General features: G+C 35.2%; 1 protein-coding gene across 4 annotated transcripts in view; it reads right to left on the bottom strand.

Annotated features, from left to right (window-relative positions):
* The window catches only part of TOGARAM1 (TOG array regulator of axonemal microtubules 1), an 83,006-nt gene that overhangs the window by 41,130 nt on the left and 15,371 nt on the right, over positions 1-26,505 (bottom strand). For 2 of the 4 annotated variants that reach the window (XM_058738926.1, XM_058738929.1), the window contains exons 2-9: positions 23,907-24,063; positions 22,616-22,750; positions 18,226-18,519; positions 16,248-16,510; positions 13,846-14,078; positions 10,417-10,517; positions 5,376-5,519; positions 1,093-1,191 (exon numbers count right to left, since the gene is read on the bottom strand). In XM_058738926.1, coding sequence (XP_058594909.1) covers positions 1,093-1,191; positions 5,376-5,519; positions 10,417-10,517; positions 13,846-14,078; positions 16,248-16,510; positions 18,226-18,519; positions 22,616-22,750; positions 23,907-24,063 — 1,426 coding nt within the window. The remainder of the gene's footprint in view (positions 1-1,092; positions 1,192-5,375; positions 5,520-10,416; positions 10,518-13,845; positions 14,079-16,247; positions 16,511-18,225; positions 18,520-22,615; positions 22,751-23,906; positions 24,064-26,505) is intronic. The other 2 variants (XM_058738927.1, XM_058738928.1) reach the window with 2 other exon arrangements.

Here is a 26,505-nt window from a genome sequence, read left to right as displayed (position 1 = left end):
TATTTAAATAAATAAAACTTAAAAAAAATATATATATATATATAAATACATGTATATGTATATAGATATATATAAATATATATATAGATAGATAGATATAAATATATGTAAAAAATGGGATTGGAAGATACAATGGAGATGGACAGATAAGTGAAGAAGGAGGTGAAGACATCCTATGAGATGGGAATGTTATAAGCAGAGCTGAACAAGTATACTCCACGTATGTGGAGTGAATAACTTTGGTTGGGCACAAGGCAAATAGAAGAATAACAGAAACTAAGTGTGCAAGGGTAGGTGGAGAGCCTTAAGTTAACTTAATGAGATTCTATCAAGCAAACAATTAGGAAAGCTTTCCAAGCATTTCATTCTATTTCACCATATTTACCAATAATAAGATGTGCACTCTCAATGTCTATCCTCACATGCTAGCTTTCTGATCAAAAAAGAAACTAGTTGAGGTATGTTAACTTGATGGGGGAATCCTTTTGTCACTGTAAACACTTTATAATTCAGTTAATTATACCTCAATAAAGCTAAAAAAATCAGTTTTTTTTTTTAAAGGAGTTAGAAGTTTATTGAATACACTGCAAGGGAGCAGCAGGCAGGACAGCAGAGAAGAGACTGTCTGCCAAAAAAAAGAGCTTAAAAAAATATTTGCAAATATGTTGTTCAAAGCTCCCTTAATCCCCCTAAATATACATACCAGGTGTCAATTCTGGTTTGTCTAGACTCTGTATGGAAAATAATAAAATTACATTAATTACTAAGCTGATAAATAAGGACTGTCATTTGAATTTAAACTACGATAAAACTATCTTAGCTATCCCAAAAGTGTCTTAGAAGTACCTAAACTGCAGTACCTACTTAGAAGTACCTAAACTGTCACTTAATACATCTCTCTGAAAACTGCCGACGTGAATTATTATAGTTGTTCGAAACAAAAACCTACTTCTAATTCTTTCAATTTAATAATTTTTTAAAAAGAAAGTTTTAATCCACACTTGAATCACACTATTCTCTATTCTTTAATGATACCCTTGGCTTATGTGTGAAGAACACATACAATTAACAAGCTAAGGAACTTTGAAATACCTTTTCCAACAACTACTACTGAGTCTTCTGGTAAGGTATTTGTGGATGTGAAGTCAAAACTGGGAATTTGCTGTAAATTTGATGATGACCCTGTAAATGCTAAAAAAACAAACAAAAAACCCATATTTTAAAATTCTCCTTATATTTTTATAATATTGTAACATGGTCTTTTAAAACAAAATTAATTTCATACACAGATTTTACAATTTATTTATTCACTTGTTTATTAGTCCAATAAATATTTAAAACTAGAATACCTACCATGCACTAGGCAGTAGAGAGAAAAGAAACCTTCCTTCCTCTAAGGAGTTTACACGTTCCAGGGTTAAGAATGGGAAAGATGTACAAGAAAATAATTATAGCATGATAATTGAGCAACAAAGGGGTCATCATGGGGGAAAGCTCTAACTCCTGAAAACAGACTAAGTCAATCTCACAGCATTCTGTAATTTTCTAGGTTACCTTTCACTCCAGTTTGTGAATATGTAATTATTCTCTTTACTACTAGACTGTAGGCTCTATGGAGATAGGACCTCTATCTAATTTTGATTATCAATCTTTTCCAGAGCCTATTAGTATGGCATATAGTGGGTATTCAGTAAATATATGTTAGATGAATGTTACAAGGCAGAAAAAATGAAAAGCACAACATAATTAATTTAGGGTCAACTATTAGAAACATCAGGTAGCCTCAAAAAATGCGTAGTGACAAAGGGAAGCATATCTCAGTAAATGGAACAATTTGCTCAGTAATAGTCCAAAAACAAAATCTGTCAAAAGATGACTGAATAATTAGACAGATCTCATGAAGAAAGATATAAAGAACATGTTATCTTTAAGTAGTTTAACTTCATTTATCAAAAAAGCTGATATAACTAGTCATTTTTAATGTTACTTTTTACTTTTTATACTATATTTTCTTATAAACAAAGAAATGCTGAAAGAAATGTTGCTCAGTGAGTCTCAATTCTAAAATATAAGGGAAAAATAAAATTAAAAGATTCTTGACATATAAACTATCCTTATATAACCTTTCTATCACTTCTCTCTCATTCATCCAAATAAAGAGAAAATATTAATTCATAAAATCCAGTTTGCTAACACTCTAAGCATCCATCATTAATCACTTTCTCAAGTCATTAATAGGGGCTCTATGTCTGTTATGCCAGAAAATGGACAGGTTCAAAGGAACAACCAGCAAAGGAGTGGAATGGGAAGAAGGGGTTCTGAAAGCTAACCCTAAAACCATCTGAGGCTTCCTGCAAAAGGAAACACACATATTCCATTCACATATGCCACTCATTGCCAATATTTCTTTTGGAAGTTTTTTATTCCCTCCAGCTCTGCACTCAGTATTTACTTTAACCTGACTGAGGATGCAATGTTTGAGTGACTGTGCCCAAGGCTACACTATTAGTTTGGGTTGGCTCATCATCACTCCATTCATTTAACATGTGACACTGAACACCATTACATACAAAGCCTAACAGGAATATAAAGATGACAGTGTATTTCCTTTTAAATGACTTATACTACTACAGCCCAGTAAAGTGGAGAAAGCTTTCTAAATAAATGGATTTTAAGCTAGTATTCAAAAAGCAGACATGATTCGAACACATCAAGATTGGAAACGGACATCTACGCCAACATACACGCAAACTAAGAAAACTTTTAGGGGCGCCTGGGTGGCTCAGTCAGTTAAGCAACCAAGCATCCAGTTCGGTTCAGGTCATGATCTCGCAGTTTGTGAGCTCAAGCTCTGCGTCAGGCTCTGTGCTGTCAGCTTGGAGCCTGGAGCCTGCTTCAGATTCTGTGTCTCTCTCTCTGCCCCTTCCCTGCTTGTTCTCTGTCTCTCTCTCAAAAATAAATAAACATAAAAAAAAGTAAAAAAAAAAAAAAAAAGAAAAGAAAACTTCTAATATTAAGAATGCCAGGGCATGGGGAAAGAAAAGAGGAGTAAGATAATGCAAGAAAGTTAAGGTGAGACAAGATTGTTAAGGGTCTTACAAATTATGCTACAGAGCAGGAAATTTATTCTGTGGGAAATAGGTAACCACTCAAGGTTTTGAGTATGGAAGAGATGGTAACAATACTTCAAAAAGATAATTTGGGAAGAGTATGCAGCCTGGAGTAAAAAGGGATAAAATAAAATGCAAGATGTCTTATCACAAGGCTACTGTAATTATCCAGGGAAGAGGTAACAAAGGCTGAGATTAAACAGAAGAACTGGCAGGATGAGTCATTGCCTGAACCTGGAGGGTAAGGAGAAGAAGACAAAGATGACTCTGAAGTTACAAGTCCCCATAACTGGGAAAATGGTAACGCTACTAATAAAAATGATAACGAAGAAGAGCAGGTCTGGAAGGAAGGTCAGTTTGGTTTTTGAACATGTTTACTCTTGTTAAATGAACAGATGTAGCAGGTGTTTGGTTTAGAGTTGGCAGTGTGAGTGCAAAGTAATTTTCTGACATAGAAATAACTGCTGGTCAAAAGACACAGATATATTTTTAATATTGTTTTAAAGTTTATTTATTTTTGAGACAGAGAGCACAAGCAAGGGAGGGGCAGAGAGAGAGACACACACACAGAATCAGAAGCAGGCTCCAGGCTCTGAGCTGTCAGCACACAGCCTGACACAGGGCTCAAACCCACAAACCGTGAGGTCATGACCTGAGCCAAAGGCAGACTCTTAACTGATTGAGCCACCCAGGTGCCCCAAAAGATACAAATATTTTTTGATTCTGCTGCCCAAAAAGGATGCCACTAGTAGTAAATGAACATGTGTAGCAATTATTTCAAAGCTATTTTTAAAAAAGAAAGTTAAAAAAATGCATGTTGGGGGGCACCAGGGTAGCTCAGTCATTTAAGCATCTGATTCTTATTTCAGCTCGGGTCATGATCTCATGGTTCCTGAGTTCAAACCTGCTTGGGCTCCTCTCCCTACTCCTCCCTGCCCTCTCAAAATAAACAAACTTAAAAAACATATGTTAGGGTATGAGTTACTTTTAGGAAGAAAATTATTTTTTGTACTGATTATCTTTACATGAGAAATGAAATATGTAAGTAAATATGAAAAAAACCCTTGTCATTCTCTTTTGAAAAAACAATGATAAGAAACCATCCACAAAGAACAGATATTGAAGTACATCATGGATGAAATTTAAAAATTTGCAAAAAAAAAAGAAAAAAAGATAAAGCTTCTAACCAACTTCCTTTTACTCAATTTATTTCCACAAAAAGTATACATGTCCTACAATGCCTGACTGCCTACACATATATATAATTTCAGATGAACAGAAATAACAAAAGTTGATCTTATTACAATCACAGTTGCTACATGTAAAAAAAAGCTCCTTAAAGTTACTAGTAGATTAAAAACTTACAATGAATTCTAATTACTCTATTTAAATATTTATACCTTTTAAAATCACTTTCTCTTGGGGTGCCTGGGTGGCTCAGTCGGTTAAGTGTCTGACTTTGGCTCGGGTCATGATCTCATGGTTTGTGGGTTCGAGCCCCACATCGGGCTCTGTGCTACCAGCTTGGAGCCTGGAGCCTGCTTCGGATTCTGTGTCTCCCTCTCTCTCTGCCCCTTCCCTGCCCATACTCTCTTTCTCTCTCAAAAATAAATAATAAAGATTAAAAAAATTTTTTTCACTTTCTCTTTACCTGAGGGAAAAATTTAAAATGTAGCTATGATAGATCTCTAAAAAAAAATGGACAGCTGTCACAGAGGAGCTACTTGCTATACTAAGTTTAAAGAAAAACAACAGAGAATGTAAATTCTTAGCAACGGTTACTGATGAGAAAGAAGCCTTTCCAGGTTCGACCACAGGAAACTATATTCCTGCTTCTATAGTTTTATTCCCTGGTTACAACCTAAGTAGGCATCTGGGATTTATTTATTCACATGATTTATGTCCCCCATTTTAGTGGTAAAACGTCTTGTAAAAAATGTGTGTGTGTGTGTGTGTGTGTGTGTGTGTGTGTAATCTGAGGGGGTTGAGATCAGCAGAGATCCCCTAGTGTTAACCTCTTGGGTAGTCGCTTCCCAGCCATGGCTTCTCAGGGAAGTCCATCAACCAATACATGAACCTGTATGTTCTTCTATTTGGCAAAATTATTTAATCAATAACACATCAGCAGAGGGGAAAGAAAAATCTTAAAACTTAGAAAGCTCAGTTAATTTTTCTTTATTGGCATGCTTAGGGAGAATTCTGAGACATTTAATTTAGGATTTAAGGACATTCCATCTTAAAAATTAACTTGTGAAATTTACTAACCTTTTGTATGTCTTGGGTGTTCCTTATTTTGTATTTTGAAAACACTAGGTGAAATGTCATGGGACCTATCATCTTCAAAATCACCACATCCAAACCCATAGTTCATACGTTGACCAATTATGCTTACATTGGATGTTGTAATCCCTATAAAATAAAATACATAAAAATATTTATTAAAAATATTACCTGTGTTTCAGGTAATAGTACAGACAGGTACATATCTCCCCTCTAAATCTATCTTGCCTTCTAGATTTTTAAAAAGGTCAGTAACATAATATTAGAAATTACAACGTTATAGTAATTTAAAGGCTTTTATCTTATTTTAAATTTTGTAATACTTTTTACTAGCAGTTAAGAACATTTATTATAAGCCATATCTAAACATTTTATAAAACAGGTTAAAATTACAACCATTTAAAAATTACAATCAAATACAAAATTTAGTGCTTGAAAGAGATAGTCAAATATATATACACATATATTTAAAATATGACAAACATTTAATGTTTAAATGACATTTAAAACTTTATAGCAAAAAGAAAAAAGATTATTTCTATTTTTTATTTTAATTCTAGTTAGTTACAAATATGATAAAATTGATTTCAGGTGTAGAATTTAGTGATTCATCATTTATATACAACACCCAGCACTCATCACAAGTGCCTTCCTTTATATCCATCAGCCAACGAGCCTATCCCTGCCCACCTCCCTCCATCAACCCTCAGTTTATTCTCTACAGTTAAGAGTCTCTTATGGTTTGCTTCCCTCCCTCGTAAAGAAAAGTTTTTTAATCTAGAATTTGTAAACTATATCCTGAGAGATATTTTCCATTTCTCTTTTCTCCTACTCTTGTGTACTGGGTATATACTGGTCTGGCTGGTGAAGCAGCACACTACACAGTGACTAAGCTTAGAATCTGGAATCGTGCTTCCTGGCTTTAAAGCATAGCACTTCCACTTAGACCACTGACAGAACCTGGGCAAGACACTTCATCTCATTTGTAAAATGGGGATAATAGTATTACCTCTTCCAGAATGGTTGTGAGGAGTTAAGTGAAGAAAATATACGTCAAAGGCTTAGCATAGTGCCTAGCATACTCTCATATTTCTAATTAAATGTTATATTCCTAATTAAAAATAAAACTAATCAAAACCTTAACATGGGCCTCCTTTTAACAAATACAAAAACTTTTAATCTACATTTGAATGTTTAAACTGACTACCTTATACTAATACTTTGAAGCCATTAAAACTACAAAATATGTACTAAATGGAAAATACTACCCAATATACATATGAGTAACCATCCATTTTAATATATATAGCTCCTATAAATACCATTAGGTAGTAATAACAAAAGATAATTTGTTTCTAATATTGTTGTGGGTTTTTTAATAAAAACAGGATTGTGGGGAAAGGGGTGTCTGGTGGTAACTGAGCTACAGAAGACTGGAGAGTAAAAAGCACTAAGTTCATAGAGAGTCAAAAAATATCTGGTGTTAAATGATAGAGAACTTCTGGGAGTAATGTGGATATCTTTCTCTTCTTAGTTTTTTATTTTTTTATTTGAGAGACAGCGCGCAAGAAGGGGAGAAGGCAGTGGAGGGACACACACACACACACATACACAAAGAGAGACAGAGAGAGAGACAGAGAAAGAGACAGAGAGAGAAAGAGAGAGAGAGGGAGAGAGAGAGAGAAAGAGAATCTTAAGCAGAGTCCATGCTCAGTGCAGAGCTGAATATGGGGGCTCGATCCTACAAACCTGGGATCAGGACCTGACTGAAGTCAAGAGTCAGATGCTCAAACGACCAAGCTGCCGTGGTGCCCCCTATATTCTTCTTAGTTTTGATAGTTAATTTAAAAGTTAGCCTCATAAAGATACTGGCTTTGGGGACTAATGCTTTCTGTTAAGAATAGGAATTACTAATCTGATGCTATAGGAAAAAAGTTTACCATAACATCATTCAGGAAATTTAGCACAATGTGCTCTAATAGGTAGTAGTGGATTATGTGTGGAAATATTTACTGGAAATGATGATGTAAAGACAAAATGAATTTAAAATTTTTACATAATTATTTTTGGTTTTGTTTTCAGATAGTCTTTATTCTGAGCCTATCATTTTTATGCTTCACAAATTAAACAATAAACTTGTAAATATTTGCTTACTGAAAACAAAACCCTATCCCACAAAAACAAAAAATGTAAACTCAAGTTTAAAAAATCCTAAACCATTAGCAACTTTACATTTTGAGAACATATTAAATTTAAGCAAGAATATCTCACAGTGAATTCAATAGTAGAGGTCTGAAAACATGATCATAGAAATACTTAAGTTACTTGTTTAAAAATACAGATTTCTAACTCTGAAGATTGATTCATTAGTTGTGAAGTGAGGTCCCAGAAATCTGTTACAAGCAGCCTTGGTGGTTCCTAGGACTAGGCTAGTTTGAGAAACACTAAATATTAGACTCTTTAGGGAAACACTGAATATTACATACAGAAGTAAGTACTGTTTTAAGACTTTTTTCATTCCACTAACTTAAATGATTTACTAGGTCAGAGGGAAACTCAAATCTAGGTTTTCTAAATCTAGGTTTATTTATTTATTTTTATTAAAAACATTTTTTAATGCTTATTTATTTATTTTGAGAGAGAACATGAACAGGGGAGAGGCAGGGGGAGAGGCAGAGAGAGAGGGAGAGAGAGGGAGAGAGAGAATCCCAAACAGGATCTGTGCTGTCAGTACAGAACTTGATGGGAGCTTGAACCCACAAACTGTGAGATCATGACCTGAGACAAAACCAAGAGTCGGACACTTGGGGCGTCTGGGTGGTTCAGTTAAGCGATCGACTTCGGTTCAAGTTATGATCTCATAGTTTGTGAGTTTGAGCTCCACATGGGGCTCTGTGCTGACAGCTCAGAGCCTGGAGCCTACTTTGGATTCTGTGTCTCCCTCTCTCCCTGCCCCTTCCCCACTCACTCTCTGTCTCTCTCTCTCAAAAATAAACATAAAAAAAAAAAAAAAAGAGTTGACCGACTGAGCCACCCAGGCACCCTCTCTAAATCTTTTCTAACTCCAAAGATATTCTTCCAAAAGAGGGCTCCATTTTTAGAAACAAGATACAACCTACCAATAACTCATACACATATTTTTAAAGTTATGAATATTTACTATGATAATCAACTTTAGAAAAGGATTAAAGAACAATTTTATGTGTTATGTTTCTTTGTGTCTTCTCCTTTAAGGGAACAAATACCAAGTGTCCTCTATGCACTCGGTGCTTTATTTTTTTAAGTTTATTTATTTATTTTGAGAGAGAGAGAGAGAAACAGCACAGGAGGGGCTGAGCGAGAGGGAGAGAGAATCCCAAGCACTGACAGTGCAGAGCTCAATGTCAAGCTCAAACTCACAAACTGTGAGATCATGACCTAAGCCAAAACCAAGAGTCAGATGCATAACTGACTGAGCCACCCAGGTGCCCCATTAGGTGCTTTATATATCTTATACATTTAAATGTTCACTACCCTTTCTCAAGGTTTACATTACCAGATGAAAGAACTGAGTTTCAAAGCAGTTAAATAACTTGCCCAGCTCATGAATATAGTCAAACTGGGATTCCAGCTGGGGTCTTTCAGACCCCAAAGTACATTTACCTGGTCTTCCTGTACCTAGTTAGATTAACTAACTTTGTGGAACACTAGCTTTGTGGAAGACAGGATACTAGGCATGCATGGTTGAATTAGGCATTCATGATTATGAAGGTACTTGGTAGGGAATCAGAAGTAAGTAATTTCTGGGGATCTAAGAATCTCAGAGTCCAAAAAAGTAAAACAATGGCAATACAACTATAAGCATGTCAGTGCAAAATGTAATGACATCACAAAAGGGGTAATAATCAATTTTGTTTGTGAATGGGGAAGGCTTCCAGAGAAAGCAACTGAGCTGTTTTCACAGCTGAATGGGGGGGGGTGTGGTGTGGATTCCACATTTCACTTAGAAGAAATAGTACATGCAACTGCAAAAAGAGAAAAAATGGTACTGAAGGTGATCTAATAAAACTGGAGTGTAAGATTATAAAGAAGGAAGTGAAATATGAGGCTGGAGAGGTAGGGAGGGGACAGATCATAGAAGAATGCCCTAAATAAATTTAGGCTGGGCAATATATTCAGATTTACATTGTGGGGAATGGATTATAGAGAATGAGACTAAGGCTAGAGAAAAATCTTAGGAGGCTAAGTAGGTAAGAAATGAGCAAAAGTGATAGTAGAGACTAAAAAGAGGAGATGATAGTACGGCATATTTAGGAGCAAGAAATTTAAAAATCTTAGCAGACAATTAAATACAAACATAGCTTTTTAGGGAGAAAATTATAACATAAGATACAGTAGCTTAAAGTTATTAGGACTTTTACACTGAGATCATATGAAAATAAACATCACATTCCAATTTGTTACAATTCACTCAGAATCGAATACAGTTTTACCAACCATAGAATCACATGCAGTTCCCATCCTAAATAGATAAAAATACAAATATTTTTCCAAATGATTACGAACAACTAAATCTATTTTCTGAAAAGTGATGCTATACACTAGAGTGTTATAGGTTAGTTCACAAAATTCTTAACAAGATACAAATGAAGTTAACGACTAGTTAAGTGTTGTTTTTTAAAACAAATTGTCTTTTGTGATGCATAGTGGCTTCCAAACTACGCTGCATATTAGAATCACCCTGAGGGCTTTCAAAATTCTGACAGCAGCATCGCATTTCTTATCAATTAAACCAAAATATCTGAGTGGAAGAGCCAGGCATAGGTACACCTATGGGCTTAAATGGGTATCAACTATTTAAATGCTTTTTCTTCTAAGAATAATAAAATATTTATTCTTGAAAAAAAAGTCCCTTTAAGGAGTTAAAAAGACGATTAGTTTTACTTGGTATGCTCAAAAATTCTAAATCTGAAGTGTATTTATCATTTTTGATATAATTTAAAAATCATAGTGTCTATAAATCATATTTATAAAAGTTATAAAATACCTGCACTGGGGCTTTGGTCAGCTATCTCAGAATTTTTATTCTTTGCAGAAGAAAGTCTTGTAGGACAAGGCTTTGATCCAAATGTTGGAAATATGTCTGACCTACAATGAAACAAAGTAATTTCAATAATCATTTAAGATCTAAAGCTATTCAACATTCTTACACAAAACATTCTCTATATTTCCCATTAACTCACTAAACTGAAATAATAAAGCAGGAGCAAGTAATAAAAACTATAACTAAGAATTTTTTTATTGATATTCCTAGTTCACTTTTTGAACTTCCAACATTTTTAACATATCAGCAATTCTTAATTATTTATCAGAGGATTGCCAAAGGCAGGGAAGATTCTCCGACTTGTACTATATAATCTTTTGTTGGGTCCAAAAAAAAAAAGTGATGCAAAGAAAGTGCATTCCAAAACTAAAGCAAATGATTCCTAATTATCTAATATACTATCTACCCTTACAGATAATAATACCAAAAAAGAGACTTAACTACATTAAAAATAAGAGACTAGAAACATTTATTAGCAAATGCCACTTTCTTCTTGGAGTTTTTTTTTTTTTTTTAAGTTTATTTATTCATTTTGAGGGAGACAGAGACTGCATGAGTGGGTAAAGGGCAGAGAGAGGGAGAGAGAGAGAGAGAGAGAGAGAATCCCAAGCAGGCTCTGCATTGTCAGCACAGAGCTTGACGGCAGCGGGGGGGGGGGGGGGGGGGGGGGGGGCGGGGGGGGGGGGGCTTTGAACTCACGAAACCATGAGATCATGACCTGAGCTGTGTCCAAGTCAGATGCTTAACTGACTGAGTCACCCAGGTGCCCCTTCTTGTATTATTCTTTGTTATACTTTTCTTTTCTAACGTTTATTTTTGAGAAAGACAGAGAGAGAGACAGACCACGAGCAGAGGAAGGGCAGTGAGATAACAGAGACACAGAATCTGAAGAGCAGGCTCCAGCCTCTGAGCTGTCAGCACAGAGCCCAATGCAGGGCTTGAACCCAGGAGTTATGAAATCATACCCTGAGCCGAAGTCAGACACTTAACCGACTGAGCCACCCAGGCGCCCCACACTTTTCTGACATTATAAAGACCTACAGGCTATGTTTTACAAAAAAAGCAACTGAAGAATGTTAAATTAGAATGTAAAAGAACTGTTTTAAATCAAGTAAGTGTCATAATATCAATAAGCCAGTGATGGATATAATTTTGTTTTAATGTTTATTTATTTTTGAGAGAGAGACAGAGCATGAGCAGGGGAGGGGAAGAGAGAGAGGGAGACACAGAATCCGAAGCAGACTCCAGGCTCTGAGCTGCCAGCACAGAGCCTGACACGGGGCTCGAACCCACGAACCATGAGATCACAACCTGAGCTGAAGTCAGACGCTTAACTGACTGAGCCACCCAGGCGCCCCAAGCCAATGATGGATATTATAAAGAAGAGATTTTACAAAGGAGTACAATTCTTAGTTGGGTTGGCATAGTTGTTAATTGATCTAGTGAGAAATCAATGTTAAACATTTTTAAAGAGTAATTTCTTTAGAATAGAAAGAATAAAAAATTTACATTTATGCCACGCATTACATTCAGGTGAAAGAAAATACTTCAGTCTCTAAAAGAGTGGCTCTTAAGAGTTTTTCCTCCCAAACCCACTTAAAGATGAAAGCTCCACATAGGGTAGAAGTGGCTTTCTTTGACATTATTCTTAAGGCAAGATGCAAGCTGGTTAAGAATAATTGCTTTAAATTATAAGCTATAAGCTTATAATTTATAAGCTATAAGCTATTACACTTAATGTGGAAATACGAAATTCATTAAAGGTAATTTAGTCCAGATATGAGGGCATACTGAACTCCCCTTCTCACAGAGTTCAATATCTGAAGAGAATAATTCCATGAGACAATATAGGGAATAGTGAATTCTGAATGTTAAAGTATAAAGTGAACATTTCTTCCCAACTGGGTTCCAAATTATTCACAGGACCTTGCAACTGTAGGAGTATCTAACACAAAATTTCACATTCCTAGAAGATAAGGGAAGGACTTTAGATCTAAAAGATAAATACCTATTTCAAACATCTGGTAACTAAATGTAACCACAGTTATCTCACCAGCCCATGTAGCTGGTGAGATAATTAATTTTGTAAATACACTGCATTATTCTATCTAGGTAATTACAAATTAATTTTGTAAATACACTGCATTATTCTATCTAGGTAATTACAACAAAATAATTTCCAGTAAAAAAAAAATTTACAACTGCAAAATAAAATGCCACTTAAGTTAAAACTGTAGAGAATGAAATCATGGGATAAGATAAACTTCTCACAGCAGGACACAAAAATTTGGTTTAATTCTATGGACTGCTGAAATGAAACACCCTTTTCCATTAAAGTTAATAGAACACCATCTCTCCTTTGATTATGCAGTCTCTAGTTACATACATTGTTAAGAGACTCCAGTTCATGTAAGTGAAAATAATTTAAATTTAATTTTAAATAATCATGGCTGATAGCTGTGTATAAACATGGTTCAGGATAAAATCAAAGAAAAGTAAAGGTAAAAAGAATGACAACAACAGATATAAACAAGGATGTGAAACACCTCAGACTTTGCTAGTGGGAGTGTAAAACTGTACAAGCATCTTGGAAAACTGTTTAGCAGTTATTTAAAAAGTTAAATGTACATCTACCCTATGACCTAGCAATTCTACTCTTAGGTTCTTGTCTAAAATAAAGAGGGAAGAGATTCCCCAAAATCCTAGAATAAAGTCACAGAAATCCCCAGAAATCAAGGTGGGTTTACCATTTAATTAGACTTAGGGGTTACTGAGGTAATGTGAAAAAGTTTGCTGAATTGCTGTACTAGAAAATAATTCTCTGTCAGTGTGGGGCAGCTAGGACTCTAATTCCACAGCCGCTACAAGAAGACTCCTGAGGAGGCTGCAAAAGCTATGGCATGGCCTCCTGAGCTTCCCCAAGATAATGGAATAACAAAATACAAGAGTGGGGTAACAGCTGGGTGGAGTTTACCTACAAATTAGAGGAAATTGGTGCTGAGTTTTGAATGAAAGCAGTAACATCAGCTATAGGTCCGCTGCAAAAGTGTCAATGATTCAGAAAGGAGTTAAAGAACAAGGAATATTAGGATAAATGTTAGATAGGCAGGGGAACAAGTAGGGCTTGGGGAATAAGGGCTTATATTAATATAGGTGCCCTAGGTTACAGCTGTGGCTGTGTTGTCTCTCTCCACCCATCCCAAACCAACGCCAAGCAAGGTAATACCTGTAAACCTTTCTTTTAAATGGACTTCAACATTTTACAAACTAGAAAATAAATAGTTTTAAAGCTTTTTTTTCAAATATGATATTAGGGATCAGACTACAAATTAAACATTAGCATTCATTTAACATGTCAAAAAAATTAAATACATTATTCTCTTCCCCTGAGGAGTTGTAGACAGAGAAGAAGTCAGTGATTCTTGGCTGTAAACTCCACTTTCACTATAAGAGCTGATGTTTGGAGAGGAAGATCGAGATGGTGAGTCCACAGTCAAGTCAAGCTTAATTGCAGAATCAGGGCTTTCAAGATCAGGAGTACTGCCACTCAGTTTTGCTCTTTTCTTAGCTGCACTATTACGAAGGGACCTAAGAGAGCTCTGCATCTAAGAAAAAAAAAATAGAAACAATTAACTTTACAACACATTTATATGAGTAAAAGTTATCCTTAGTATTTAAATTTTATTCACTATACCTAGCTAGCCGCTCGCCAGTCTGGTACTAACAAGATGGATATTAACATATCTGTACAGAGTAAAAATAAATATTTTATCACGACCAATTTATTAACAAGACTGTAAACTCCTTAAGAGGAAGGATCTCAAGCTATTTATTATTTACCATGATATTTGCATCACTGAGCACAATGACTAATATAAGTTAATCAGTAAATGAATCATTGAATCAGATGGTAGACATGAGTTGAAGTCATAGAGGGTTAGCTAATCTTAAGTCATTAATGTGTGAATGTAGCCATTTCAAAATTCTGTGAAAAGTGATCATTTTTCTAAAATTTGAAGTTTACATCCAGCTTGCCAATGTTAGGGTTCAGAGAATAACAGATCATTGCATGTGACTTCTGAAGCCAAGTATTTCTAGAAATGTAGACTAGAAACTGCCATTACAAACTAATATATTACATTTGGAAATAGAACCTTGAATGAATTAAGGAACACAAAAACATACATAAACTATGTTTTACTTACATTTTGATTGTAACGATTATAATGGTTGATGCAACTATACGGCCACTTCCCTAGTAAATCCTCGGAAGGCTAAATATTTAAAAACAGTACTATCTCCAATATTTATCAATAATTATGTAAAAGAAATAACCCTTTCAATTATTCACTAAAAGAAAAAGGGCAATTTTTAAGCTTTCACAAAAACAATGCAAAAATATATAGTGTCAAATGAAACTTATGAATTATGTAGGAAAATGCCTCTTCTGTAACTTTCTTCCCTTTAAATGAATTCTCTTCCTAGTACTAGTGAAATACAACTTGTGGAGGGGGGGGGAGATTTTACAAGCAGTTAGAAGTTAGAATAACTAATTAATTCATTAAGAACCAATTTTGGTATGCATGCTTAATATTAAAGAAATGCTTTTAAGGTGAGGATGTGTTAATATTAACTTTATTTTATTGAGCAAATTATCAGTAATGATGCTTATATCTTAAAAATTGGCAAAAATAAGACCACGAAATATCATCATTGAATGTTTCAGTTTATATATTTAATGTAAACACTTTTTAAAATCTGACATCAGGCAGACTGATAGGATAAAAAGGAAGTATCTATGGAAATAGTGTTCTGAATCAACAATATAGCAACAACATTCCTTCTCTGACATAATTAGTATGTACAGAGTTGTCATATTGGCAATAGATTTTTTTTTTCAACGTTTTTTATTTATTTTTGGGACAGAGAGAGACAGAGCATGAACGGGGGAAGGGCAGAGAGAGAGGGAGACACAGAATCTGAAGCAGGCTCCAGGCTCCGAGCCATCAGCCCAGAGCCTGACGCGGGGCTCGAACTCACGGACCGCGAGATAGTGACCTGGCTGAAGTCTGACGCTTAACCGACTGCGCCACCCAGGCGCCCCTTGGCAATAGATTTTTATAGTATAAAAATATAGTATATACTCAAAGATGAGTATATGATTTCAGTTTCATAATAATAAACTTGTACATATGCATAACAGACATACTCAGGAATGTTCAATGCACCATTGTTCACAACAACAAAAAGACTAGGAATAACCCAAAATCAATTATGATTATATCATAAATACCAAAGTATTAATATATTAAGAGTACAAAAATACATAAAATACAAATTAATGGTGATAGTAGTTGACTGTGGTGAAGGAAGGAGAGGAACTGGATTGGGGAGGGAACTATGTTATGTTTCATTTATTTAAAAAATAGGAAACAAATATGCAAATTTTTCATTTGGGAGGGGTTAGTGCATGGGTATATTGCTATATTACTCATACTTTTAATTTAAAAAGAAATAAAATATGCACAGAAGAAATAGAGGAAACACATTAGAATGTTAATGGCAAATCATTCTGGGTAGTGGGATTTGGTGTGATGAATTTTCTAATATTTCACTACAGTTTTTACATTTTCTATAAGGATCATGAAATATTTTTATAAAAAAGAAAACATGTTACGGAATTAAAAAGTATGATTTTTCCTTAAATGACAGCTATTGTATTATAGAAAATTACAAGCATTTTAAAACTATTAAAAGTGATATTTGGCTCTAACCTCTTCTTGATCCAAATCTTTATCTCTGATATCCAATTCTGAAAGATCGATTGTAAGACTATCTTTTTCACTCTTCCAAATATCATCAGGTTCTTTCTTTTTGGGTCCCACTGTGCTTAAGTCAGCTTTATCAGGCAAAAGGCTGATTCCCCTTGGTATGGGAGGGACAGGTTTGGTCCCATTTAGGCCTCGGCGGGAAGATGGTGATCTCACCAAGGCAGGGGTAAGTTGAACTGGAGATAGTTTTTCTTGAGAATTTTCTCCTGCATGAAAAGAAATAGATTTTACTTTTTTTTTTTTAAATTTCAGAGAAGTTGACGTTATAATCACAAGTGTTTGGAATACAATGTTTTTAAATTAAAAAATACATTTTTATTAGGAGTGAAGATTACTATTTAAAATGAGGTCAAAGTATCAGGGTCCCCTAACAAATATAAGAGTCACCAGAATTTCTTTCATATTAGATAAAAATACTATATACACCAAGTAAAATTTCTGTCTTCATAAACATTATCATAACTGATATTTGTACGGAAAAGTCTGTATGTCCCTAAATAAGCCACAGGGGCTATTTCTGATCTTCATTTAATTACATACACAACATTTGAATGAGTACTATACGCAAAACATTAATGCCAGGCATTAGGAGAACAAACTGAATAATTTTTCAGCTTTCAATACAAATATTTGATCTTAGAGGAAAGACAAACATAGAAAGAAATTAATGCAGAAAATGAAGGTTCAGTGCTAAGAATAAGTGATAAAATTGACTGACCATGTGATAAATTGCCCTTGGTCATGTTATAAACTAGAACATCAGTGTTGTGGGGTAGTTTAAAGGTAGAACATCTTTTTTTGTTGTTTGTAAGATTTTGTTTTTAAGTAATCTCTACACCCAACGCAGGGCTTGAACTTACAACTCCAAGATCAAGAGTCACATGCTCTACTGAGTCAGCCAGGCACCGCAATCAGTTATGAACTGGAACATCTTACTGCAGAGATTGGGAATAAGAAAGTATGTGGGATATAGGGGTCGCCTTTACTAGACTTATTTTGAAATTGGATCTGTCTTGAATAAATTTATATGCCAATTTCATTATTTTGGAGAGGGCTATTGTTAAGGATATTTTAATTTATAACAAATACTAGAAAACTTAAAATAATTTTAACATATACTAAGCATTCAAAAAATGTAGAATAAATGGATACTAAACAATAATTATAGTAATTATATGAATGGCATTTTTTATTTCTAAAGTGAAAATTTGTTACTGGGCTCTTAGGCTGTTCATGCTCATTACAAAGCATTATTAGTTGCATAGTTTTGAAAAAGGATTCTGAAGTAGAAAACTAAGAAATGACAATGTCAATTGAATTTTATTTTTTTTAATGTTTATTTATCTTGAGACAGAGGGAGAAGAGGGAGAGAGAGCACACATGCATGCAAGGGGGAGGGGCAAAGAGGGAGAGAGAGAATCCCAAGTAGGCTCCACGATGTCAGCCGCACAGCCTGACACAGGGCTTGAGCCCACAAACTACGAGATCATGACCTGAGCCAAAATCAAGAGTTGGATGCTTAACCAAATGAGCCACCCAGATGCCCCTCAATTCAATTAAAAAAATTTTTTTTAATGTTTATTTATTTTTGAGAGAGAGAGACAGAGAGTGTGAGCAGGGGAAGGGCAGAGAGAGGGGGATACAGAATCCCAAGCAGGCTCCAGGCTTCGAGCTGTCAGCACAGAGCCCGATGCCGGGCTCAAACTCATGAACTGTGAGATCATGACATAGCCGAAGGCAGACACTTAACCGACTGAGCCACCCAGGCACCCCTCAATTCAATTTTATATTACAGGTTTGAACTATTTAACATAAATGCAGTTTACCAGCTTTTAAAGATTAAACAACCCTAACTCCAAAGTAGTAATTCAAAAACACATGAAAATTTGAACAAAGTATTAATTTTTACCATCATTTATACCTGGAGGGTCAGACGATTTTTGGCTGACAAGCTTTTTCTGTGGACTTGGCTTTGGTAGTCCCTCAAAGCTTTTAAGAGGCCAGGAATTAGAGAAATTAATGCAATTATCCTGAGACTTCTTTGGAGATACAGTAAGAGATGTGTGCTTTGGACTAGTTCGAGGTGATGAGACAGGATAGGATGGAAGGATGAAGCCTCCTGGACTTGGATTTAGACCAGAGTATGACGAAGTACGTTCTGTTTGGGTACCAAATGTCTGTTGTGTCTTAGAGGCAAAAGTTAGGCTAGCATACGCTGTAATAAAACAAAAGAAAACATATTGTTTATGTATACACATCTAAGATTTTGAAGTTTTTTGCTTTTCACATTCAAGTTTTTATCCCATCTGGCATTTATTTTATTTACTTTTTTGTGCAGTGTGAGGTAAAGATCTAATTTAACTTTCTTCTATATAGATAGTACAATTTTCCCAGTGCCAGGTCTTCATGTTTATTTTTGAAAGAGAACAAGAGAAAGAGTGGGGAGGGGCAGAGAGAGAGGGAGACCAAGGATCCAAAGCAGGCTCTGCGCTGACAGCAGAGAGCCCGATGTGGGGCTTGAACCCAGGAACTGTGAGATCATCACCTGAGCCAAAGTCGGCCGTTTAGCTGACTGAGCCACCCAGGCTCCCCTAGTGCCATGTTTTAAACTGTCCTTTCTTGAATGAAATATGGCCTTTTGTAGCAATGTGGATGGAACTGGAGAGTGTTATGCTAAGTGAAATAAGTCACACAGAGAAAGACAGATACCATATGTTTTCACTCTTATGTGGATCTTGAGAAACTCAACAGAAGACCATGAGGGAGGGGAAGGAAAAAAAAAAAAAGAGAGGGAGGGAGCCAAACCCTAAGAGACTCTTAAAAACTGAGAATAAACTGAGGATTGATGGGGGGTGGGAGGGAGGAGAAAGTGGGTGATGGGTATTGAGAACAACACCTGTTGGGATGAGCACTGGGTGTTGTATAGAAATCAATTTAACAATAAATTTCATGTTAAAATAAATAAACTGTCCTTTCTTTTCCTTTCATCTATAAAGCTCCTACGTGTGTGTGTGTGTGTGTGTGTGTGTGTGTGTGTGTGTGTATCTATATGTATATACGTATGTATACACATACACACTTACGTGCTTCTTATTGGTTCAATTAGTCTATTTTGCCTATCCCTGCACTAGTATTACAATGTTTTATTTATCATAGTGCTATCCAATAGGATGGATGTCTCATTTTTTATCTTCCTTAGAATTATCTTGGCCATTCTTGACCCTCCATTCTTTCATATGTATTTCAGAATCAGCCTGTCGGGTTCTATGTAAGAACCCTGGTCGGATTTTTGATTGGAATGACACTGAATTTACAGATCAATCTAAGAATAACTGCCATTTTCCTGATATTCAGCCTCCCTATTTAAAAATGTGGGATAGGGGCGCCTGGGTGGCTCAGTCGGTTAAGCGGCCGACTTCAGCTCAGGTCATGATCTCACGGTCAGTGAGTTCAAGCCCCGCGTCCTGCTCTGTGCTGACCGCTCAGAGCCTGGAGCCTGTTTCAGATTCTGTGTCTCCCGCTCTCTGACCCTCCCCCGTTCATGCTCTGTCTCCCTCTGTCTCAAAAATAAATAAACGTTAAAAATAAAAAATTAAAAATTAAAAAAAATAAAATAAAATAAAAATAAAAATGTGGGATAGCCTTAATTTATTTAGGTCTTCTTTTATGTGTTTCAGAAATGTATTTTAGCTTTCATAATAAAAGGTATATAAATCTTTTGTTAGACTTCTATACACACATAGATTTTGTTCATACTGTTAATTTCTTTCTTAAAAATTATATTTTCTGAAAGTTGCTTGTATCTAAGAACTTTATTGATCTTTATATTCTGGTTTATAGCTGGCAACCTTGCTAAACTGCCTAATATTTTAAGAGTTTTCTGTATATCCTTTTAGATTTTCTATATAAACTATTAATATTAATAATGATAAAGATGGCAACAATGAGAACTAATGCTTATTGAGCACTTTACTATGTCAAGTGGTATTCTAAACTTTTCATGTGTATTAACTAATTTAATCTTCATAACACCCTGTGGGGGTAGGTACTAATCTTATAGATTAAAAGAAAAAATGTAAAGAGGGATAAGTAAATTGCTAAACATCACACACTAGGAAATCATAAAGCTGGGATACAGACCCAGGCACTGTGGCTTCCCAGTGTTCTTAATTACCACATTGTACCACATTTTATCGGAGAGTAATGACAATTTTTCTTTATTCCTCTACAAATTTTATTTTATTCTATTTTTTACAAATTTTATACTTTTAATTTTGAGCTACACTCTCCCTACACGGGAAGTACAATGACTCCCAAGTTTTTAGCATGGATTTTCCTTTGCTTCCAGACTTAGTATCAAAATGTCACTCAACATCTTCTTTAAGAGACAGATGTCCCAAATTTAACATGTTCAAAACAAAGCTCTTGATTTATCAGTCAAATCTATTCTTTTCCTAATCTTCTGCTTCTAGGTAAATGGCAGCTCTATTCTTTAAGTTGTTTAGACCAACAACACTGGACTCATCCTTGACTCCTCTCTTCTCACAAACTTCACATCTAATCCATTAGTAATTCTTTTTGGCTCTACATTAACAACACATGGTGATTACTGATTCTGAAAACTTTGGTGAATACAGAATAAATGGCTTATTCATATTACATTAGCATACATTATAAAATAAAATTACCCATGTTTCCAAACTTCACAGCCACCTTGTATATCAGAATCCAACTACTTCTCATCACTTTCATTGCTTCCTTTCTAATACAAACCATATCATCTCTCACCTTTACAACTTCCATATCCCAACTGGTTTGCTTTGTACCTTACCCCTATTGCTACCAAACCTATTCTCTACATAGTAGCTCTGATCCTTTTAAAGATTGTCAAATCATGCCCCCTTTTTTTCCCTCAAAAACCTACTGTGATTTCCTATCCCATTCAGAATAAAATCCCAAATTCTTACTATGCCCAATAAGGCCCCATGTTATTGCCTAAAATTACTCTCCCCCTCACTCATTTCATTGACCTGGATATTTCTCCAATAAGCCTGCTTCAGAGCACTTGTACTTTTTTAAAAAATTTACTTATTTATTTTAAGAGAGAGAGAGAGAGAGAGCGTGAGCAGGGGAAGAGCAGAGAGAGAGGGCGAGAGAAGAATCTCAAGCAGGCTCTGCGATGTCAGCACAGAGCCCAACACAGGGCTTAAACTCAAAAACCAAGAGATCATAGCCTGAGCCAAAACCAAGAATGGGCCACTCAACCAATTGAGTCACTCAGGCGCCTCCAGAGCATTTATACTTTGATTGTTCTCTCTTCCTGGAATGCTCTTTCTCCAGATATCCACGTAAGTCCCTCCTTCACTGCATTCAGTTTTCTGCTGAACATTTTTACTTCACAGAAACTTTCCCTATCACATTCTGTCTTCTTACCCTGCCTTATTTTTCTTCATAGCGGTCACTTCTATTCTTATCATTCCTTTATTATTTCCTCTTCTACTAGATTTTGATCTTTAGATTCTAGAACAGTGCCTGCTTCTCAATAAATACTACAGGGATTAATAATTCAATGTTCAATAGCAATGGTAACAGTGAGCATTTTTGTCTTATTCTAATATTTCACTACTAAATATAGTTGCTATAGGCATTAGCAGACATAATCAGGTTAAAAAAGTTATTTGTAGTTTGTTATAACTTGGTAATCATACCAACTGATGTTGAATTTTAACTGCATCTGTTGACATATTTATATGGTTTTCTTCCTTCTATCTGTGGAAGAAATGGTTTTCTTCCTTCTATCCTTAAAAATACAGGATACCTTATTGAGGAGGGCACCTTTTGGGATGAGCACTGGGTGTTGTATGGAAACCAATTTGACAATAAATTTCATATATTGGAAAAAAAATAAATTTTATTGTTAAGCATTCCTAACCTCAAAAAAAAAAAAAAATACAGGATACCTAAAAGGGTATGTAAAAGTTAAAACTGCTAAGGAAAATAATGGTCTTCTGCTAACACAGTACTTCTTAATGAAAAACATTTTTAATTACTTGGTATTAAAATGCTCATCTCCACCATGAATTTCTAAACTCTCTAATTTTCATCAGTCATATTTATGTACGAAGATTATTAAAACTAACATTTTAGGGTTACAACTATGAAAATATGTTATTAAGATTTTTATTAAAAATATAACATGTTTTTCTTTCCTGTAGTGAATATAATTACACAAAATAATATATAAGCTAGATTTGGAAACCTCCCTTAATATTTATAAATCATTTACATCCAAATTAAGTTGGCATTTAAACCTTTATCTTGATGACTATTAGTTGTCCCCAGGTACTGTAAGTCAGAGTCCACACTGCCAGTTTTCCCACATATCTGTGAAAATCCAAGTTGTCCACATTTCCCAGAAACATTTGTCTGATGAGTCCCAGTACTGCCTTTGGAAGGAAGGAAGGAAGACAAAAACATAAAAGTAAATGTTAACTTTACTTCATGAATATATCTAATTTCAGAAATACTGATTTCATTTGTGTGGGAATAAATACAGGGGTAAATGTACAGTAAGCCAGGCAGGAAGAAAGGGAAAGTTTTTGCTGTTGGTATATGTGATTGGTATCAGGGGTTAAAGAACAGAAGAGAGACTGGAAAAGTACAAAGAAAGGTATATTGAAAAATACACACAAAAACAGTTTCTTCCTACATGTTCCCTCCTCTCGCTATGGAACATTTCCCCAGACCTGACTTTCCTTTTTTTTTCCCCTCAAGTTTTTATTTAAATTCCAGTTAGTTAACATGCAGTGTACTATTAGTTTCAGGAGTAGAATGTAGTGATTCATCACGTACATACAATAGCCAGAGCTCATACCAACAAATGCCCTCCTTAATTCACATCTCCCCACTCACCTCCCCACTGGTAACCTTCAATTTGTTCTCTATAGTTAAGATTCTGTTTCCTGATTTGCCTCTCTTATTTTTTCCCCCATGTTCCTCTGTTTTGTTTCTTAAATTTTACGTATGAGTAAAATAATAATGGTATTTGTCTTTCTCTGACTGACTCAATTTGCTTAGCATAATACACTCCAGCTCCATCCATGTCATTGCAAATGGCAAAATTTCATTCCTTTTGATGGTTGAGTAATATTTCATTGTGTGTATATACCATATCTTCTTTATCCATTCATCAGTTGATGGACATTTGGGCTTTTCCATAATTTGGCTACTGTTGATAATGCTGCTATAAACATTGGGGTGCACGTATCCCTTCAAATCAGTGTTTTTGTATTCTTTGGGTAAATACCTCATAGTGCAATTGCTGGATCATAGGGTAGTTCTATTTTTAACTTTTTGAGGAAACTCCATACTGTTTTCCAGGGTGGCTGCACCAGTTTGCATCCCCACCAACTGTATATATGCAGTATACATATATATACAATTATGTCAAAGTGTCCATTCTTATCAGATCTATAACAAATATTTATTGAATCTGAATTGTCTACTAGAGTATAAATTCTTTGAGCTCTTGAATGAATTATTAAGTTTAGAGAAACCTTTAACTTAGTTTCAACATGTCTATTACCTGAACCTTTTACTTACCAGCAGCACACACAGGAAGAGAATCTGGGTTATAATCCCGACTATTCTGAAATAAGTTTCTTGACACTCTTTTTCTGCTAAAACATAAATCATCATTGACTGGCATTCCTTGAGAGGGCTTTAATTTTGGAGATGGGATGAAATCGTATGCTGAAAACTATGAGAAGAGGATAATAAATTAACAAATTTGTGTTACATCTACTTGGTAATAAATATGAAAGAATAACTTAGACCCAATTATGAAATTCAGACTAAAAGAAAAATATTAAATTTATCAAATATACAATGAAACAAATAAACATCCACATATAGTATGGTAGGTACACCAACAGTATTTTTCATTCCATGACAGAAATGTTAATTTTGCCTCCTTATTACTTTATCCCATCTCTTTCCTGTACCTTACATTTGTTTTAAATGTTTATTTATTTATTCTGAAAGACAGCATGAGTGAGGAAGGGACAGAGAAAGAGGGAGACAGAGAATCCCAAGCAGGCTCCGCGCTGTCAGCACACAGCCCAATGTGGGTCTTGAAAACACAAACGATGAGATTATGACCTGAACTAAAACCAAGAATCAGACCTTAACCGACTGAGCCACTCAGACTCCCCTGTACCTTACTTCCTTAAGTACACATCTGGCAGCTAGGAAGGAAAGAATGTAAAGGGACACACATCTAAAAAACAAGTTGAGTAGAGCAAAGCACATTTCTCATTCAGCAGTGTAGACTATCACACTATGATATTCTTGAGCATTAAATAGTAAATGGTAACTGAAGGTCACTGAACCAGCGAGCACCCCACTCTACTAGTCTTACTTACTATAGAATACTGATAGTAATATCAAATAAAAATATACACATGGTAACCTATATCATGGTTCCCTCAGGAGGGAACTTTTTTTTTTTTTTAATTTTTTTTTTTTTCAACGTTTATTTATTTATTTTTGGGACAGAGAGAGACAGAGCATGAACGGGGGAGGGACAGAGAGAGAGGGAGACACAGAATCGGAAACAGGCTCCAGGCTCCAAGCCATCGGCCCAGAGCCTGATGCGGGGCTCGAACTCACGGACCGCGAGATCGTGACCTGGCTGAAGTTGGACGCTTAACCGACTGCGCCACCCAGGCGCCCCAGGAGGGAACTTTTAATTAAAACTGAGTACGTGATACTTTATACAAGTCTAGTACTTCATAGTTTCCAATTTTTTTTTCACATGTCTCTTTTGATCCTTAAGGTACAAAAGTGCCAGAATAGAATTCTGAAGTAAAAGAACTAATCATAGCTAAAGAACTAAATGAGAACATTATTCAAGTGTTCAAGACTTCTTTACCAATAATGAGCTCAATTGTTCTAGATCATTTCACATTCAATGTGGCTACTGCATTAAAAAAATTGAGTGAATATGCCTGGCTGACTCAGAGATCATGCAACTCTTGATCTTGGGGTTGTGAGTTTGAGCCCCACATTTCATGTAGAGATTACATTAAATAAATAAATAAACTTTAAAACTAAAAAAAAAGTGAACAAAAATTGTACTATCTATATATTTATTTGGAGCTTACAGACACAATCAAATCTAGACATGTGGTAAACTATCAGCCTTCTCAATATGCTTCTTTGCAAACTTTGCCAAGTATCAAACAACAATGAGAAACAATAAAATTAAAGATGTCTATTTGAAAACTTCTTAGTTACTTAACTATGAACTACCAGATCCTCAGATAACATGTTATTCCTCATCAAATTTGTGAAAAACCAGTTAACACTTTCAAAAATTAACCAAGAAAATATCAGTGAAAAACAAACAATGCCCCAAACGAAAAAGACCCGATTTTACTTTCTCAAAGTATATTACAATTTCTATGACTGATTATATAGTAGTTTGTATTAAGTGTAATAAAAATGAAACAAACTGTGGTCAACTCCTGATTAGATTGATTAAAAGAACATACTAAGTCCATTAAAATAGTGAGAAATCCAGAAATAATCCTACAGTATGGAATACATATTAGATTTACTCTGTGATTAATTTCTGCTTAGAGAACAGAACATTACTGTATATGCCAGATACATACAACAACTATTGGTGGTGGTGAGGATGGGAATGGGGATACTGGGGGTGGTGGTAGTGATGGAGAATGTGTGTGACTGTGGAATTTAAGAATGCAGAAGTCAGTCAGAGATTAATAAGTTTTGCTATGGAAAAAATATGCACATATCTGAAGGTAGACTATAGGACACACCAATGAGACCCTTTTGGGTCTCTCTTAAAAGTTGACAGATGATTTTCACGGATAAACTTTCATGGGACTAAATAATGAATTAAAGAAAAAAGGAAGTAGAGCACCTGGGTGGCTCAGTTGGTTAGGCATCCGACTCTTGGTTTCTGCTCAGGTCATGATCTCATAGTTTGTGGATTCCAGCCCTGCGCTGGGCTCTGTGCTGACAGTGCGGTGCCTGCTTGAGAGTCTCTCTCTCCCTCTCTGCCCCTCCCCCACTTGCTCTCTCTCTCAAAAAGAAATAAACAAACTTAAAAATAATTTTAAAGAGAAAAGTAAGTTAGGGTGAAAGAGAAAACGTACAGATATATTTTTATTAA

Source organism: Neofelis nebulosa, chromosome 7, assembly GCF_028018385.1.
Source record: "Neofelis nebulosa isolate mNeoNeb1 chromosome 7, mNeoNeb1.pri, whole genome shotgun sequence".
Lineage (NCBI taxonomy): Eukaryota > Metazoa > Chordata > Mammalia > Carnivora > Felidae > Neofelis > Neofelis nebulosa.
This window is presented reverse-complemented; position numbering and strand designations above follow the sequence as displayed.